The 16,450-nt window shown below is 45.4% G+C and overlaps 1 protein-coding gene across 2 annotated transcripts in view; it reads right to left on the minus strand.

Moving 5' to 3' along the window:
- Positions 1–6,867, minus strand: part of PPP2R2D (protein phosphatase 2 regulatory subunit Bdelta) — a 46,342-nt gene extending 39,475 nt beyond the window's left edge. Inside the window, exons 1-2 of one of the 2 annotated variants that reach the window (XM_059730017.1) lie at positions 6,804–6,867; positions 5,981–6,064 (exon numbers count right to left, since the gene is read on the minus strand). In XM_059730017.1, the coding sequence (XP_059586000.1) occupies positions 5,981–6,064; positions 6,804–6,852 (133 nt within the window). In that variant the 5' untranslated portion in view covers positions 6,853–6,867. Of the gene's footprint in view, positions 1–5,980; positions 6,065–6,182; positions 6,767–6,803 lie in introns of those variants that run through there. The other variant, XM_006265017.4, reaches the window with a different exon arrangement.
- Between the last annotated feature and the right edge of the window lie 9,583 nt (positions 6,868–16,450).

Below are 16,450 nucleotides of genomic sequence, written 5' to 3' on the forward strand. Positions count from 1 at the left end.
TAAAGCCTGCTAATTACTAGTGACAAACATATTTACTTTTAAGATGTTATTTTCTCCCTTTCTAATGGCAAAGTTCAGTTTCTGGTCTTTACAGGCTGTAAAGTACTAGAATTTAAAAAGATGCTATCTGTAGAACTGAAGGTTAGTTGCTGTCTTGCTCAGAGCAGTGCATTTTCAGGGAATTCTATGTTGTGGGTAAGAGTGGTCTTTGGACTATTCACCAACAGTCCTGCTGGAAATGGATTAGAGAGCAGAGGGCAGGTAAAGGATTTGAAGGATCAGAGTAAATGTAGGTAATATAATTACAGTTACTATCATATACATTTGAAATTTTAAGGCTGGCAAAACAGGAGCTGTTTTTTCGTCTTACCATTAAAATTCTTCTGAAAATGGAAAAAAACTTGGTGACCCAAAAATGGCAAACCAATTCCAGTGAGATAAATGTTTAACAGTTACACTCTCCATTAGAGGATAATTTTAATAGTGTAATCAAGCAGGATTTAGCCTTGTTAACATCTATGAGAATAAGACAGCTAATCCCTGAACAGTGTGAAACATTTTAAAATCAATTATTGTTTTAAAAAAGCTTTACCATTAGAAGCTTTCCGTATCAGTTAAACAGAACCAATAAAGCAATGATCAGATTACAGTCTAAAATAACTTTTTATTATACTATAGTTTTCTTTCTTTTTGTAGAGTGCTATGCACAATGGCAAGCCATAAAATAAGAAAGCAATCTCTCAGTAAACCTGTGAAAATGATGGTAACAGTAAGGTGAGAGTCATTTAACCCAGCAACGTTATCAATGATCTTGTGTCTGGTGGAAGAACTTCTCAGCAATATTGCTCTAACCTTAAAACTGTCTCTCGTATCTAAACCAGCCAGGGTACCATGACACCCCAGAGTTCCTTGAGATCCTTTCAGAAGTGCCACAGGGTACCATGCAATGTTAGCACTGTTGCATGTGCAAACACCTACATAATTCATAAAATAAACCTAAACATTTCAAACAGGAATCCACAGAGTCAAAAAAACCCTGCTGTGGTCTTTGAGTTCCTTGCAGCAGAAAATTGCTGTATTACTTTTGCATAGTCAAAAGAAAACTAAAAGGTGGTTATATTCCAAGAGATGTTACAAGTCTAATGAGGTTAGGAACCACTGATCTAAACATATGTGGAAAGTCCAATAATATCAGACAATACATGGACTTTAAGAAGTTAGTGACCACTTCATTTTAATTGCACTCTCATATTTAAGCTTACTACAAAAACTGAAGTTCTGATTTTACAAAATACTGCATTCAGGTGGCCCCTATTGAACTTTAAATAGTGCTCCATGCATGCACGCGTGTGCACGCACATACTGCTTTTAAGGAAAACGAATGAACCAAAGTGTTAACAGCATTAGCAAACTTCTCCAAAAAAAATAAAAAATAAAAAAAAAAATCAAGTACATACAAGTTGTCTGGCTCACAAGTATCAGATTATTTCCAATATTTCAATAGATCCCTGGCTAGTCACCAGTAAAACTGAATCAAAAGATCTGTGGTACTGGCTAGACATATTTTAAAATTATAAACATTATTCCATTAATCACACTGGAAAGTGATTAGGGAACGTGGCCATGGCTTTTGACCTCGAAGATCTGAATATATCATCATGCTGATACATACAATGGATTAACGTTCATCTAAGAGGGATAATAAACAAGCTTCTTCTTGAATGAAGTGGAATTGCTGTGGCTAGACCACAGTTTGGCATTTTGTTTTTTAAGAATTAATTTAGTATTTTGCCTATTGACAGACTGTTTTTTTTTATTGAAAACATTACAAGATATCGATCTAGCTGAAACATATTTAAAGTGAAATTTATGATGAGAAGATAATTTTATATGTTTAGTTAATCCAATTTTCACATGCATGTTCCCTGAAAATAAGAAACTACAATTTAGAAGTATTAATTAATTTTAATTAGCATAACTTTATTACATTTAACAACACATTTCAGTGCTCTCCAAATTCCTCCTTGTATCCTATTCTTGTTCAGTCTTCTTCCTTAATCCTGTCCTTCTGCAATATCTAATCTTTCTGTAAGCAATACATTTAATAAATTCATCACTAACATAGCCATTCTGACTCTCAAAATACTGCATTTCGACATATACTACTATTCTAATCTCTTAAAAAAAAAAAGTGATTCATTCAAATGCCCGTTTCAGCAGAGGCAACTTCTAGAAGAGGCAAGAAACCTCAAACAGTTAAAGACTAAATTTGGCAATGGAGCTTTTGCGTGTAATTGTAACTGTATGAGGAGACAGTAACAATCCTAATAGCATTTTCCTTACATTAACACAATGCACAGAAATAAGTGTTGAATGTAATCTTCTAAAGTTAACAGTATTTCTGTAAAGCAGAACTAAAATCATATTTTCCAATTGTTTTTTCCTTCTAAACCCTGTTATAATAAACTTACTTGTAACTATCAAGTGAATTAAAAACGGGTGCTTTGTACATCTGAAATTTTTATTTTCTTTATACAGTCATTTGCAGATTTCTTTATTGATAATGCTTCCTCCATTTTTCCCTTTCCATACAACAAAAAATGGATAAAGAACTACTGTAGGACTACAGACAGTGACAGAGGACTCTTGGATATTAGTTATGTTGCCAATACTACTCTATTTCAAGTGTACCAAACAAGTTTATGTTGATAGTTCAGTGAAAGATTGCATTTAAACCTTATGTTTCAGCAATCAAGGACACAACCTAGTTCTGGGATCCAACAGTGCAACAACCTTCCTTACATGTGCAGTCAGACTCCAGTAAATTTCAGAAGAATGAAGAGAAACACTAACACAATTCAAGACAAGAGATCCAGCTGTCATTTGCACATCCCACTTAAAAACAAAAGATGACAGGAAAAAACATCATAAGTGGCAAAAGCCAAGAGAAAATGAAAAATGTAATTAAAAATCCCCTCTTAGGAAAAAAAAAAAGTGCTTGACTTTACAAATATTGGCTGTTCAAAAAAAATGAATGGAATTGATTAGTGTGCAAAAGGTTTTGTACAGTATCAAAAAAAATCTACTGGGTTATCTTTTACAGGAGAAAGACCCTATTATTTTCCCCAAATCACTACTGCGAGTCACAGAACATTAGTTTTTGCCTTATAGAAGGCATCTAGAAACAAGTTAGCAAGAAGTTAGAAGCAAGACTCTATCTTGGTAGCAAATTACAATTTTAAAGATTCCAAATTAACAGAATCCACTTCTACGGCCGTGCAGTACCAGGATACTCTATTTTTTCCATTGACATTTTATAGGTCATTTGGACTTCACCCACAATTTCCATAAAAATTAAGGATTATACCCTAATAATTTCATAAAAATAAATGTTAACAGGGGCTATTAATTGGTAAAGAGCTAATGATACAGCCTCTCATCTGAATGCCATGCTTTTCATAAAAAAGATTATTTAAGATGCCCTTAAAGAGATGCATTTGATACCTTCATTTACTATGTAGGGGGGGGGGAAAAAAATCACAATTTGTGAACAAATGGAATTAAATTAGAAATTTGAGCCAAAAAAAAAGGAACTCTAGCTGACTGAAACACCACATCAACAAATTTCTATAAATACTGGTTTCAACTCACAAAAATAGTAACTGGGAAGGTAGATCCTACACCAAAGTTGACAGATGTGTCTCAGTGACATTTGCTTGTGAGGCAGATTCAGTATGCACCATATGCACGGGGTCCAAGGCTGTCCAGCTTCTAAGCCCCTGAGGGCCACACGCCCCAGGGGCACCACACTGTGCAGGCTTCACCATGCGTGCTGTGTAAATGCTCCCTCCCATCCACCACTGAAACATACATCCACATGGGCACCCCCTCCTATTGCTGCGCTGTGCAGGTAGGTACATGAGCACAATTCTGTTCCTCCCTTGCAACACACACCTGTGTGGGCATCCCCCTTTACTGCTATACTCTGCAGATATAACTCCTTCCCTCCCAGCCCACAACTCACCCTCAACTCCCTCTGTAGCCACACTGCCCCACTCCTTGGGGCACAGGCAAGAAGTCACAGCCAGGGGAGGAAGCGGGGGGCGGGGGGGGAACCCAGACTGGTCTGATAGGGAAAGCAGCAGCCGAGAGAGAACCCAGGAGCCAAACATTAATCCCTCACAAGCTGCATGCAGCCTATGGATCACCAGTTGGACAGCCCTGCTCTAAGACAAAAGTGGCCAAGTTGCAGCACTTGTGCTACAAGTAGCATGGGCAGCTTCCACATGAAACAAAGGGCAGGGAGCAGAAAACACAGACTAAGGGAAAAGGGATCAGTGCGGGAGATCCACTCATAAGGCAGGTTCACTGTGCACCACAATTATCCTCTAGAGCCAGGGAGGGTACAGGGGGAATTTGTGGCACACATGTCAAAATGGTTGGCCCCCACTGCTTTTGAGTTCAATCACAGGAAGGCAGTTTTAGCTTGTAAATGGAGCCAATTAGGAACAATACTGGTGGAGACTGCCCAGAAATATGCTGAACCAATGCATTACCCTGGAGACCTGGCTGCCTGCATCTTTCCAATGCTGGTAGTACTACCTATTTTTGGACTGAACTAGCCAGCTGTTACGTGGGCAGTGAGCCAAAGATCCCTGTCAGATTCCATACAGCTTACAACCCTAAAGTGAATCAGGCCACACACCCTAAATATGCAATTTTTACTTAGGACAGAAACCCCCATTGATTGAATAGGTACTTAATATCAATTCCACAGTCAAAGAACATGCAGTCATAACATAATGCTGAGAATGAATATTATTTTTAGAGCTATACAATTCTCCATCACTAATGACTACATCAATGAATGGAGCTTTCTAAACACCACTCTTGGATGTTTGTTGGGTCTTTGCTAACATAAGTTCTTCCACATGGAATGGCATTATAAACAGAAGTAAGACATACTGGTAGCTCAGAAAGTAAATAAACAGTGACTTGAGAATAATATAAGTGTGCAAAATATCTTGCCATGACTGCTTTGCAAGATATGTGAAGAAGGCTCTTTAAGCTTTTAGAAAGAAAAGAGATGTTAGGAAATGAGGACCACTGCAAGCATGAAAACCTTAGTAGCATATATAATTTAAACAGGAATTCCAGAAAGTTTAGATATTTAGGAAAAAGTAGAGAACTAATCACTCAAGATGACAATCACCAAATGAAAAATCAGTAGCAATCTCCACATCTCCTCCCATGCCAATCATTTTTGACTGTGCTTTCTTCCCCAAATGAACCCCCCCCACCAAATCTCTCAAAGTAACCTGCAATGTTTAATTCATGCGTCATGGACAACGATAAGAACAAAACCTTTCCTAAAGACAAGCAAGAGATACTGAAGATGTATTTGCAGGTTATGGAAACACTGCTTTCGCTTAATACAGTAAAAATGTGAATCAATGCGATGAGAGGTCGTGAGCTCCGTGCAGCTTCACCACCGCAAACCCAAACCAGCCTAGCACCAAGGTGGGAGGCTTAGAAAGAAACTGAAATGGCAACTCTCACTAGTACAGCAAGATCACCTGCCTCAACACTGCCTGTTTTTTAAACACCTGATGTCCTCGCTCTTGTCAAGAGCCAAGGCAGACTCCTGTTCCCCAACTGCACTCCCAAGAGGGGCCTATCCTCTGCGACCTGCGGCTTGCAAAGGAGAAAGCAGCAAATCCTCCATTGCCACAAGGCGACTCCCAGCTGTGCTTGCAGACGGAGCCTCTCCCGAGGACGCATCAGAGCGGAGCCTGGCAGAGGTGGCAGCCTCCATGCGTGCCCCCGCCCCGGTCAGCCCCGCTCTCCCGGGCGATCCCGGAGGCAGCGGAGGAGGAAGCCGCCTCCGGCCCCCGGCGCCAGCCTGCCAGGAGCGCGGCTCCGCACGGCGCAGACACGAGCTTAGTCATTGCTCCGCCAGGAGCGGGCGCCCGGCTCTTACCTTCCGCCACGTCTTCGTCGATGGCCCCCTTCACCTGGGAGAAGCACCACTGGAAGTCGTTGCCGCCGCCGCCTCCTGCCACCCCTGCGGGGAGAGGAGAGGAGAGGAGGGCGCTGAAGGGGGAGTGCCCGGCCCGGCCCCGCCACCCCCGGCCCCTGCCCTAGGCCCGGGCCCCGGAGGCCGCGGCGTGCGCGCCCCTCACCTGCCATGTCGCGCGGTGCCCGTGGGGCGGGGGCAGGGGGCTGCGGGGCCCGCGAGGGGGAGGCGCCGGCCGGGGCCGGGTCAGAACCGCCGCCGCCGCACTCCGCTGCAGCCGCCAGAGGTTTCGGGGTTTCAAAATGGCGCCCATTGCCGGTCGGCCTGATCCGGTGACGTCATCCCGCGGCCTCCCCCGGGGAGGGCGGCGGAGCCGGGCAGGGCAGGGCAGGGCAGGGCCGGGCCGCCGCGGGGCTGGGCGGCGGGGGAGCAGCGGGCCCGGCCGCGCTGCGCGGAGGGGCCTCGCTCGAGGGCGGCGGAGCGCGGCCGGGTGGACGGGACGAGGGCGGCACCGCCAGGCCCGGGCCTCCGTCAGCGCGGGACGCGTCCCCTCACAGACCCGGCCCGGCCCGGCCCAGCCCCGCTGCGATGGCAGCACCCGGCGGAGGAGGAGACGGGACCCGCGTGGGCTCACTCCCGGCTCCCCCGGAGCAGGGCGGCCACCTCGCTGCGGGGCCGGACCCTGAAACCTGCGCGGGGAGCGCTCCCGTAAGGCGGCTCTGCGACGGGGACAGGCGCTGTCTGGGCTCTCGAGCACTGCAGCCCGTGTGGCCTTCAGGAAAAACACCTGCTTCCTCAACGTGCTTGCTCTGCGGGCATCGCCCTCGCGCAGACATGAAGTATTTGGACAGGGAGTTGAAGCCGGGTTGGCTGCTGTGCGGGCGGGGCTTTGAGGGTGCTGGGTTACGGCTACGTGATGGTTGTGGTAGACTAAAGGGCATTGGCGAGGCATAGGGGGTGCACGGGATTGCACGCGGGTGCACCCCTGCGAAAAGGCGCTGCCCACACCGCTGCCACCGTCCTGCTTCTCTCCAATTTTATGACTTAACCCAGGGGTGTTCAACCTTTTTAAATCTGAGTAACCCGGGGGCCAGACGCTGAGCGCGAGGGGCACGGTTGAACTTGGAGCAGGAGGCAGGGACGGTGCTTGGGGGGGGAGGGGGGATGAAGTGTTGCCGCCTCCCAGGAGCAGGACTGGGGCTGGGGTGAGGGCAGCAGCACCCCTCTATCCCTAAAATATATATCCTTAAACATATCCCTCACCTCTGTGGGGTGGGGAAGCTCACTGGGCTGGTGTTGTGGCCGCGTGCGAGCTTCCCCACTCTGCAGAGGGGTGCCACCAGCCTCACCCGCCCCAGCCCTGCAGCCCTCTGTCCCTGCCTGCCTGCATGTACCCCCTAGGACCAGTCCAGATACCCCCAGGGGTACACATACCCCTGGTTGACAACCCCTGATTTAACCTGGCTGACAGCCCACTGGTGTTGAGTAGAAAGCAGAGCAGATTTGTACCTTATAAGACTAACCAGAGTGTAATAGCGAGATAGTACAAGCTTTTGTGGGCTGAAGCTCACAAAATAAAATGCATGAGCTCTTACCATCTACTGAGCTGCAATGAGTCAGTCATCCCTTGATTGGAAGCAAAACCAGGATCTGTAACATGCCTTTACAAGTAAGTTATGGTAGGATATTGCCTCAACACATGCTCTATTAGCTAGCCAAACGGTGGAAATCATTTGAGTTCCCTACATTGTCTCTCTCGTGCTTTCATTCTGTTACACCTGTACTCTTCACTGGCTCTGCTCTCTCAATCTCTAAACATAAAAAGCAACTGCAAGGAAGTAGCAACAAGACATGCATATATAAAAACATTTCTTTTGTAATTCTAGTTCTCTGAGTGTTGTTTTTTTTTTTTTGTCTTGCATTCCAACCTCACCCACAAGCACCTTTATTGTACATTGCTATGCTTGTATATCAGGAATATATCTTATATATCTGGTTAGGTGACCTTGTATAGAACTAGTGGTCTGATCATGCAAATGCACGCCTGTTTACATTTACTAGTATGTGAAGTCCAGTTGCAATTAAGGGGATAGCTGACACTTTTATATTTTCATGATTGGCTCCAAATTGAAGTCCACATAATCTTCCCTACTGGATCCTTATGCAAAATTGAGATCTTACACTTGAGATCTAGAGGTGCAAACTTCTTGAGATGGGGCTGTAGATCTGAAAAGCACCATATATCCCTAAAATTCTGTAAATACAGCAACACTGTTGTGAGCAATCTGTTCCCTCTGATTTTCATCAGCAGTGATGACCAAATCCTGGGCCAGCTAAAGGATTGTAAGTAGGGCTGTGCAAAACTTTGGTAGCTGATTCATTTTGGAGGAAATTCGACTTGATTCGGCAGCCAAATCTCTGAATCCGAATTGAATTGAGAGACCCAATAAAAGCTCTGAATTGAATCAAAGCCTCCAAATTGATTTGGATAAGATTCGTAGATTCGGAAGGCAGACATTCAGGGAACAGAAACTGAGAAGGCGGGGGAGTGGGGAAGACTGCTCTGATATTGACATCTGTAGCTGGCCATTGATTGTGGTCTTTCCCTGAGTTCCCTTCCAATCACAGTGCTCTGGGGGAAGGACGTAGAAACAACATATAAGGCTGTGTGTGAACTCATCTATGTGCCTTCCGTGAGCTGTCTGTCTCTGTTGCAGAAGTAGCAGCGTCTGAAGGGCTCTGGCTTGGTAGTAGGTAGTCTCTTGCCACCAAGTTCTATCCAGTCTTTTCCTGTTTACCCTTGCCCACAATCCGTAGGCAATGTTATTCAGTCCTTTCAGCTTATTCTTCTCCCAAAATCCTCTTATTTGTTCTTGTTAACCTGTCTCCCCCGCCTCCCCCCCCCAAAAAACCCCCAACAAAAACAAAACAAAAACAAAAATGAATTCTGTGTTTTCCCTGTCAGTGTGTCATCACTGTGCAGGAAAGCACAATATATATTACATATATTACACATGGGTAAAGGTCCCAGAGAGAGGACCACAGCTTGAGGAGGTGAAGGATGCCATCTGTGAGACATAGGCCTCAGTGTAGGGGAGGTATGGAGCTGCGAAATGGATATTGCCCCTAGACATCAGAGGCCTAAACGGGCAGCCTCCCCCTTGGGTAACATCTGAATGAGTTTTCCATCAAGGCACGGGAGGCCAAAGAGGGGCAGGAGGTTGGCCCAAAAACAGGTGGGTGGACTGAGATCTAATCAGCACCGGGAAGGCCCCCTGTTACAGGCTGCCATCCCTACTGCATTCATCCCACTCTGCCTTAACACACACAAGGTAGACAAGGCTCTTTGGGTCAAAGTGATATCTTTTATTAGACCAGCTGAATAGTTGGAGAAATATATCTTGGCAAGCTTTTGGCTTTAAAAAACCTTCACCAGGCTGAAGAAGCATCTGCAGTTGGTGTGCGCACTCTTCCTGGATGGAATGAATAATAAAGAAGCCAGAGGCTGTGCATGCAAGAAAGCCAGTCAGTGAAAAAGTAAATTGAGGCATCTGGGTGAGAGGCAGGCTGAGAGGGAGGGGAGAAGCGGGGTGAAGCAGGTAAAAGTGGAGAGGTACCTGGGGAGTCAGATATCAGGCAGGATACAGTGTGTCAGAAATCCAGTGTCTATATTGAGTCCATGAGTTTTTGTATTGATGAGGTTGATGAAGTGAAGTTCATAGGCTTGTCTGCGAAAAGTGTTTTGTAAATTCCCTTTGAGGATCAGGACTGAGAGATTGGAGAGAGAGTGGTTTTCTTGTGAGAAATGTGCCCTCACTGATAATTGGGTGTTATCTTTAATAGATGCCCGGTGTGTATTCATTCTGGGTCACAGTTATTGTTTGGTCTCTCCTATGTACTTTCCATCAGGGCATTTGGTGCACTAGATGAGATATATAACATTTCTGGAGGTGCAGCTGTAAGATCAGTTGGCTTAGAAATGGTATTTAAAGGCCTGTTTTTTGGGAATTGGCTTATAGGTATAGATATATGCATTATAAGGGTTCAAGGTGGGCAGCAGGGGTTAAATGGATTTCTGAAGAACTCGGGAGACACGCACACAGCTTCTCATGATCCTGAAAACATGGGCTGTCTAGCACAACAAGGCCAACAAATGAACACAGCCTGAGAATTGAGGGGAGCATGCCATACCACGAGAACATAGCCTTCAAGGCAGACAGGTTGTCTAACACAACAAGGACACACAGCCTAGGAACCAAAGAAGTATGTACCATACTGTCCCATGACACAAGATAAGTGACACCAGCAACAAGGCCTCAGAGAGCAGGAGGGCCTAAGTCCCAGTTTTGGGGGAACAGACCAAATTAGAAGGTCCGGAAGGCTACATGGACGTGTAACCACAGATGGAAAGCCACGGATGAAGAGTCATCAGGAGTCATCAAAGGGGAAGGAGAATACAAAAGCAGAGACTTGAGATTAACAAAGGGTCCCTCCCTGTTTTGCTCCCTGAGAGGAGTCCCTGTCCCTCAGGAAGGGTCCTCAAGGCCACTATGGACAAAGGGCATGCACCAGCAGCCTGTCTCATCCACCCCACAATGGGGGCTGTGAGCCTTGGCATCCCACCTCCAGACTGCTGACACCTGAGAAAGAGTCTCAGAGTGGAGCCTGCATCCTGACCAGATGTGCTTTGGCTCTGATGACAGCCCTAGGATTGGTAGATATAGAATCCTTGATTGTATTGTTGCTTTTTTTTTGTTATCACTCTATCAATAAATTTGCCTATTATCAACTGGCAGGTGTTGTGGTCGGTCTGAGGGTTGTGCCCACCTGGAACAAAGGTATAGGGGCTGGGTTCCTAAAATCCAGTGTCAACAAGATCCAGGAATGGTGATAGTTCTGTTGTGGGGTGTAGTAATTGTGGGGGTACTGAAGATATATTAGCAGGTTTTGCATTTCTTGTCATGGCATGGTCTGGATTCATTCAGTGCATTTCGGGCTGTAGGACATTTGTGTTTTGGGGTGATGAGGTTAGCGAGGTTCGGTGCTTGTTTGAATTTACAAAACAGTTTTCACAGATGAGCCTATGAACTTCATTTCATCAACATCCTGGGAACAAAAACTTATGGACTCAGTATAGACGTTGGATTTATGACACACAGTAGCCTGCCTGACATCTGACTCCCCAGGTACCTCTCCACTTTTACCTGCTGCATTCCCCCTCCTCGCCCCCACAGCCTGTATCTCGCCCCCTGATGCCTCAATTTACATTTTCACTGACTGGCTTTCTTGTCTGCATACCAGCTTCTGGCTTCTTTACTAAGCACACGCACCAACTGCAGATGCTTCCTCTGCCTGACAAAGGGTTTTTAAACCTGAAAGCTTGCCAAGATATATTTCTCCAACTATTCAGTTGGTCTAATAAAAGATATCACATCTACTCAAAGAACCTTGCCTGCCTGTTCCTTAGACCAACATGGCTACAACCAGAAACCCAGTTAACACGCACGGGTGACATGAGTTTTGCTTTCAACAGTTTGAAGTGCACTTTCACAGAAACACCTGCACCTATCTCCTTGAAACTTGGCAGGCTTCATGCCCTCAGAAGGGGCTACCATTCATGCTCTTTTCATCCACTTCTGCAAAAAACTGACAACGTTATAGGTATTTTAGTGATTCCCCATTATAGTCTATGACTGAATCACCAAATCGGCCGATTCAGTGGCTGAATTTTCAAATCCAATTCGGCAGAATTGAATCGGGAAAATGTCTTAAATCACCAAATTGAATCACTGTCCTTCCAAATCAGCCGAATCTGAATCGAATACTTGCTGCTTCACGCTGGCCTAGTTGTAAGCTGTACCTGCGTAAGCAGTTGCTAGGGGGAGGGTTAGAAATAGGAGGTTGGGCAGACATCCTTATCTCTTGGAGCTAGGACTTAGCAGAACAGGGTTGATTACTAGGTAATTGGGAACTTTATCTTGTAGGATCAGTCAGAATAAAGTGAACTGATCTATCTTGGTGAGTCCATTTATCTGTGCTATTGAATATAGTAATTTCACCAGCACAATAAAAAATTACAGAAGTGTAAAGGTATTAAGAGGGGTATGTGGATTCTGATTGTATTTTTTTAATATTTCTCTTTAAACAGTTTATATATATACAGTAAACATACTTCTTGGTTCTTTTTAATACTCTATTTTGAAGATGCTACCCTTCATTTGAACCAAGAAATAACACTGTTCACCCCTTACCCATTTTTTCTTTTTATGCTGCTTGCCTTTTCTAAGTCCCCATGTATCTGCACAGCTTTAAGTCCTGTTTAAATCTATAAAAGCAAGGGAAGTGCAGGGTTAACATACAACTTTCTGTTAACTCGTTTTATTTTAGTATGGAAGGTCTACCTATGTTTATTACTTGAAACTCTACTTATTCATAAACAACATCATCCTCTTTGTTTTTTCTTCCTCCTTTCCAAGTAAAATGTGTATGTTTTCCTTCCAGATGAATCTAGGACACACACAACTTATTCTCTGAGCAAGCCCTGCAGATATTCTTCAGCTGACTTTTAGAGCAGTTGTCTGTGTGTTCAAAACCATGTTCTATCTGTTAAAAGCTGACTAATACTCCACCCAACCTCCCTCTCCCCAGTAATAACTTGCACAAGTAACAAGTTGCATACTATGAGTTACTTATCTACCCAATGAACATTATATACAAACCATACTTTCATGGCTAAATGCTTTGAATCTTTCATTTTAAAGATAAAAACTGCATCTGTGTTTAAAATCTTATTAAAATCCTTTAGTTCTTAATTGATTAAATTCAGTAAATGAAGTCAGATCTTGTTCATGAATACAAATTGGCTTTCCTATTTTTTTAAATGCTGTACCCCCTCCCCTCCACACTCTTTTTAAGGGCCCCAGTCTTGCAGGGTACTTCACAGAGGGGCTCTAGGCTTCATATGGCTGCAGAAATCCTTTTATGTCTATCACCTTCCACAACCTAGGTTATGGGAATGTCTAGTTCTAGAGACCCAAATCTGCATAAAATTCTAACAATCCTATTGTATCTTACAATATGTAAGACCAACAGCATTCATGATTTCAGTTCAAACGTATAGTAACAGGAGTAACAATATGTTTTAACGTGTAAAAACCATGAGTTAGGCATGTCATGCTCCTATATACATCCGGCAGCTCTCAGAGAGCATAAAAACTAGGGAGGCGGTAGTCATGGGGGACCTAAACTACCCAGACATCTACTGGGAGACGCAGACAGCAAAGTCCCACCGTTCACACAGGTTCCTATCCTGTGTACAGGACCTCCATCTGACGCAGGAGGTACATGGTCCCACTAGGGGGAATGCCTTACTGGACCTGGTATTGGCAACGGGGGATGACATGGTAGGAGACCTACAGATCGGTGGTCACCTGGGGGACAGTGATCACCTAATAATAGAATTCATCATAAGACGTTGAGTGGGTAAGGTAACTAGTAGGGTGAAAGTGCTAGACTTTAGGAAAGCTGATTTCAATGAACTCAGGCGTTTAGTCAAGGATGCACTGCAGAAGAGTTTTGAAGAGATGGGAGCCCAGGAAGGGTGGCTGTGCCTTAAGGAAATGATCCTTTGGGCACAGAGGGAGACGATCCTGATGCGGGGAAAAAGGGGGAAAGGGGCCAAGAGGCTTCCTTGGCTGGCCAGGGAAATCCAGAGCAGCCTACAGGCAAAAAGGGGGGCATATAAAAAATGGAAATGGGGAGAGATTAATAAAGAGGAGTATACCTCCTGCTCGCTCTTGTAGGGAGGCAGTTAGACGGGCCAAAGCTACCATGGAGCTGAGGATGGCATCCCGAGTTAAGGGTAACAAAAAATTGTTTTTTAGATATATAGGGAGTAAAAGGAAGGCCCAAGGTGGAATAGGACCTCTACTAAATGGGCATAAGCAATTGGTGCCGGACAGGGGGGAGAAGGCTGAACTCCTCAATGAGTTCTTTGCCTCAGTGTTCCTAAGCGAGGGGCAAGACAAGTCTCTCACTGGGACTGTAGAGAGGCAGCAGCAGGGTGCCAGACTACCAAGCGTAGACCCTGAGGTGGTGCAGAGGCACTTGGAGGAACTGGATGCGTTTAAGTCAGCAGGCCCGGATGAGCTCCATCCAAGGGTACTGAAGGCACTGGCTGACGTCATTGCACAGCCACTGGCGGGAATATTTGAACACTCATGGCACACGGGCCAGGTCCCGGAGGACTGGAAAAGGGCCAATGTGGTCCCCATTTTCAAGAAGGGGAGGAAGGAGGACCCAGGCAACTATAGGCCAGTCAGTCTCACCTCCATCCTTGGTAAAGTCTTTGAAAAAATTATCAAGGCTCACATTTGCGAGAGCCCGGCAGGAAAAATTATGCTGAGGGGAAACCAGCACGGGTTTGTAGCAGGTAGGTCATGTCTGACTAATCTAGTCTCTTTTTATGACCAGGTTACAAAACACCTGGACGCAGGAGTAGGGGTTGACGTTGTTTACTTAGACTTCAGGAAGGCCTTCAATACAGTATCCCACACCATACTGGTGAACAAGTTAAGAGGCTGTGACTTGGATGACTACACAGTCCGGTGGGTGGTGAATTGGCTAGAGGGTCGTACCCAGAGAGTCGTAGTGGATGGGTCAGTATCGACCTGGAAGGGTGTGGGCAGTGGGGTCCTGCAGGGCTCGGTCCTTGAACCGATACTCTTCAATGTCTTCATCAGCAACTTGGACGAGGGAGTGAAGTGTACTCTGTCCAAGTTTGCGGATGACACAAAACTGTGGGGAGAGGTGGACACACCGGAGGGCAGGGAACAGCTACAGGCAGACCTGGACAGGTTGGACATATGGGCAGAAAACAACAGAATGCAATTCAACAAGGAGAAATGCAAAGTGCTGCACCTAGGGAGGAAAAATGTCCAGCACACCTACAGCCTAGGAAATGACCTGCTTGGTGGAACGGAAGTGGAAAGGGATCTTGGGAGTCCTAGTGGACTCCAAGATGAACATGAGTCGTCAGTGTGACGAAGTCATCAGAAAAGCTAATGGCACTTTATCGTGCATCAGTAGATGCATGACGAACAAAACTAAGGAGGTGATAATTCCTCTCTATCGGGCGCTGGTCAGACTGCAGTTGGAGTACTGCGTGCAATTCTGGGCGCCGCACTTCAAGAGGGATGTGGATAACCTGGAGAGGGTCCAGAGAAGGGCATCTCGTATGGTTAAGGGCTTGCAGGCCAAGCCCTATGAGGAGAGACTAGGGCACCCGGACCTCTTCAGCCTCCGCAAGAGAAGGTTGAGAGGCGACCTTGTGGCTGCCTATAAGTTCATCATGGGGGCACAGAAGGGAATTGGTGAGGTTTTACTCACCAAGGCGCCCCTGGGGGTTACAAGAAATAATGGCCACAAGCTAGCGGAGAGCAGATTTAGACTGGACATTAGGAAGAACTTCTTCACAGTTAGAGTGGCCAAGGTCTGGAATGGGATCCCAAGGGAGGTGGTGCTCTCCCTTACCCTGGGGGTCTTCAAGAGGAGGTTAGACAGGCATCTAGCTGGGGTCATCTAGACCCAGCACTCTTTCCTGCCTGTGCAGGGGGTCGGACTCGATGATCTGTTGAGATCCCTTCCAACCCTAACATCTATGAATCTATGAACCTATGAATCCTCCAACTTTCTCACGAGGACATTGTAGGATACTAGATCAAAGGTGTTTTGGAAGTCTAGGTATACAATGTCAACCTGCTCTCATGTCCAAGTGGTGAGTTACCTGGTCATAAGGAGTTGAGGTTGGTAAGGCAAGACCTGCCTGCGATGAAGTCATGCTGGCTGTCATTCAGAATCGTACCTTCTGCAAGCTGATCGCAGATAGACTCCTTGATGACCATTTCTATAATTTTCCGTAGGATGTAACTTAAGCTGATTGTCCTATAGTTACCCAGGTCCTCCTTCCTGCCCTTCTTGTGGATGGGCACAACATTGGCCCTCTTCCAATCCTTAGGGGCTTCTCCAGAGTGCCACGAGTTATGGAAAAGTTTTGCCAGGGGTTTCGCAGTGACTTTGGCCAGCTCCTCCAACACTCTCAGATGAAGATCATTCAATCCCGCTGACTTGTATACATCTAATTTTATTAATTGGTTATACACCAGTTCTACAGCAACAGTAGGAAGGCGATTATTCCTACCGTGCTCATCCTCTATTCTACCTAGCATGGTTTTCTCTGTGGTCTAGTGAAAGACCGAGGTGAAGTAGTCATTCAGGAGTTCAGCTTTCTCCTGGGTGCCAGTGTGGAATCAGAAAAAATATATGCCTTAAACTTTGATTATTTTAGTTATAAGATGACATAACCGCTTTGTGGAGAATTGCTGGCTCTGTACAGTAGAACAGATAAGGGCAAGTGTTTGTTCTTTGTAACTCCTC

Source organism: Alligator mississippiensis, chromosome 6 (assembly GCF_030867095.1).
Source record: "Alligator mississippiensis isolate rAllMis1 chromosome 6, rAllMis1, whole genome shotgun sequence".
NCBI lineage: Eukaryota > Metazoa > Chordata > Crocodylia > Alligatoridae > Alligator > Alligator mississippiensis.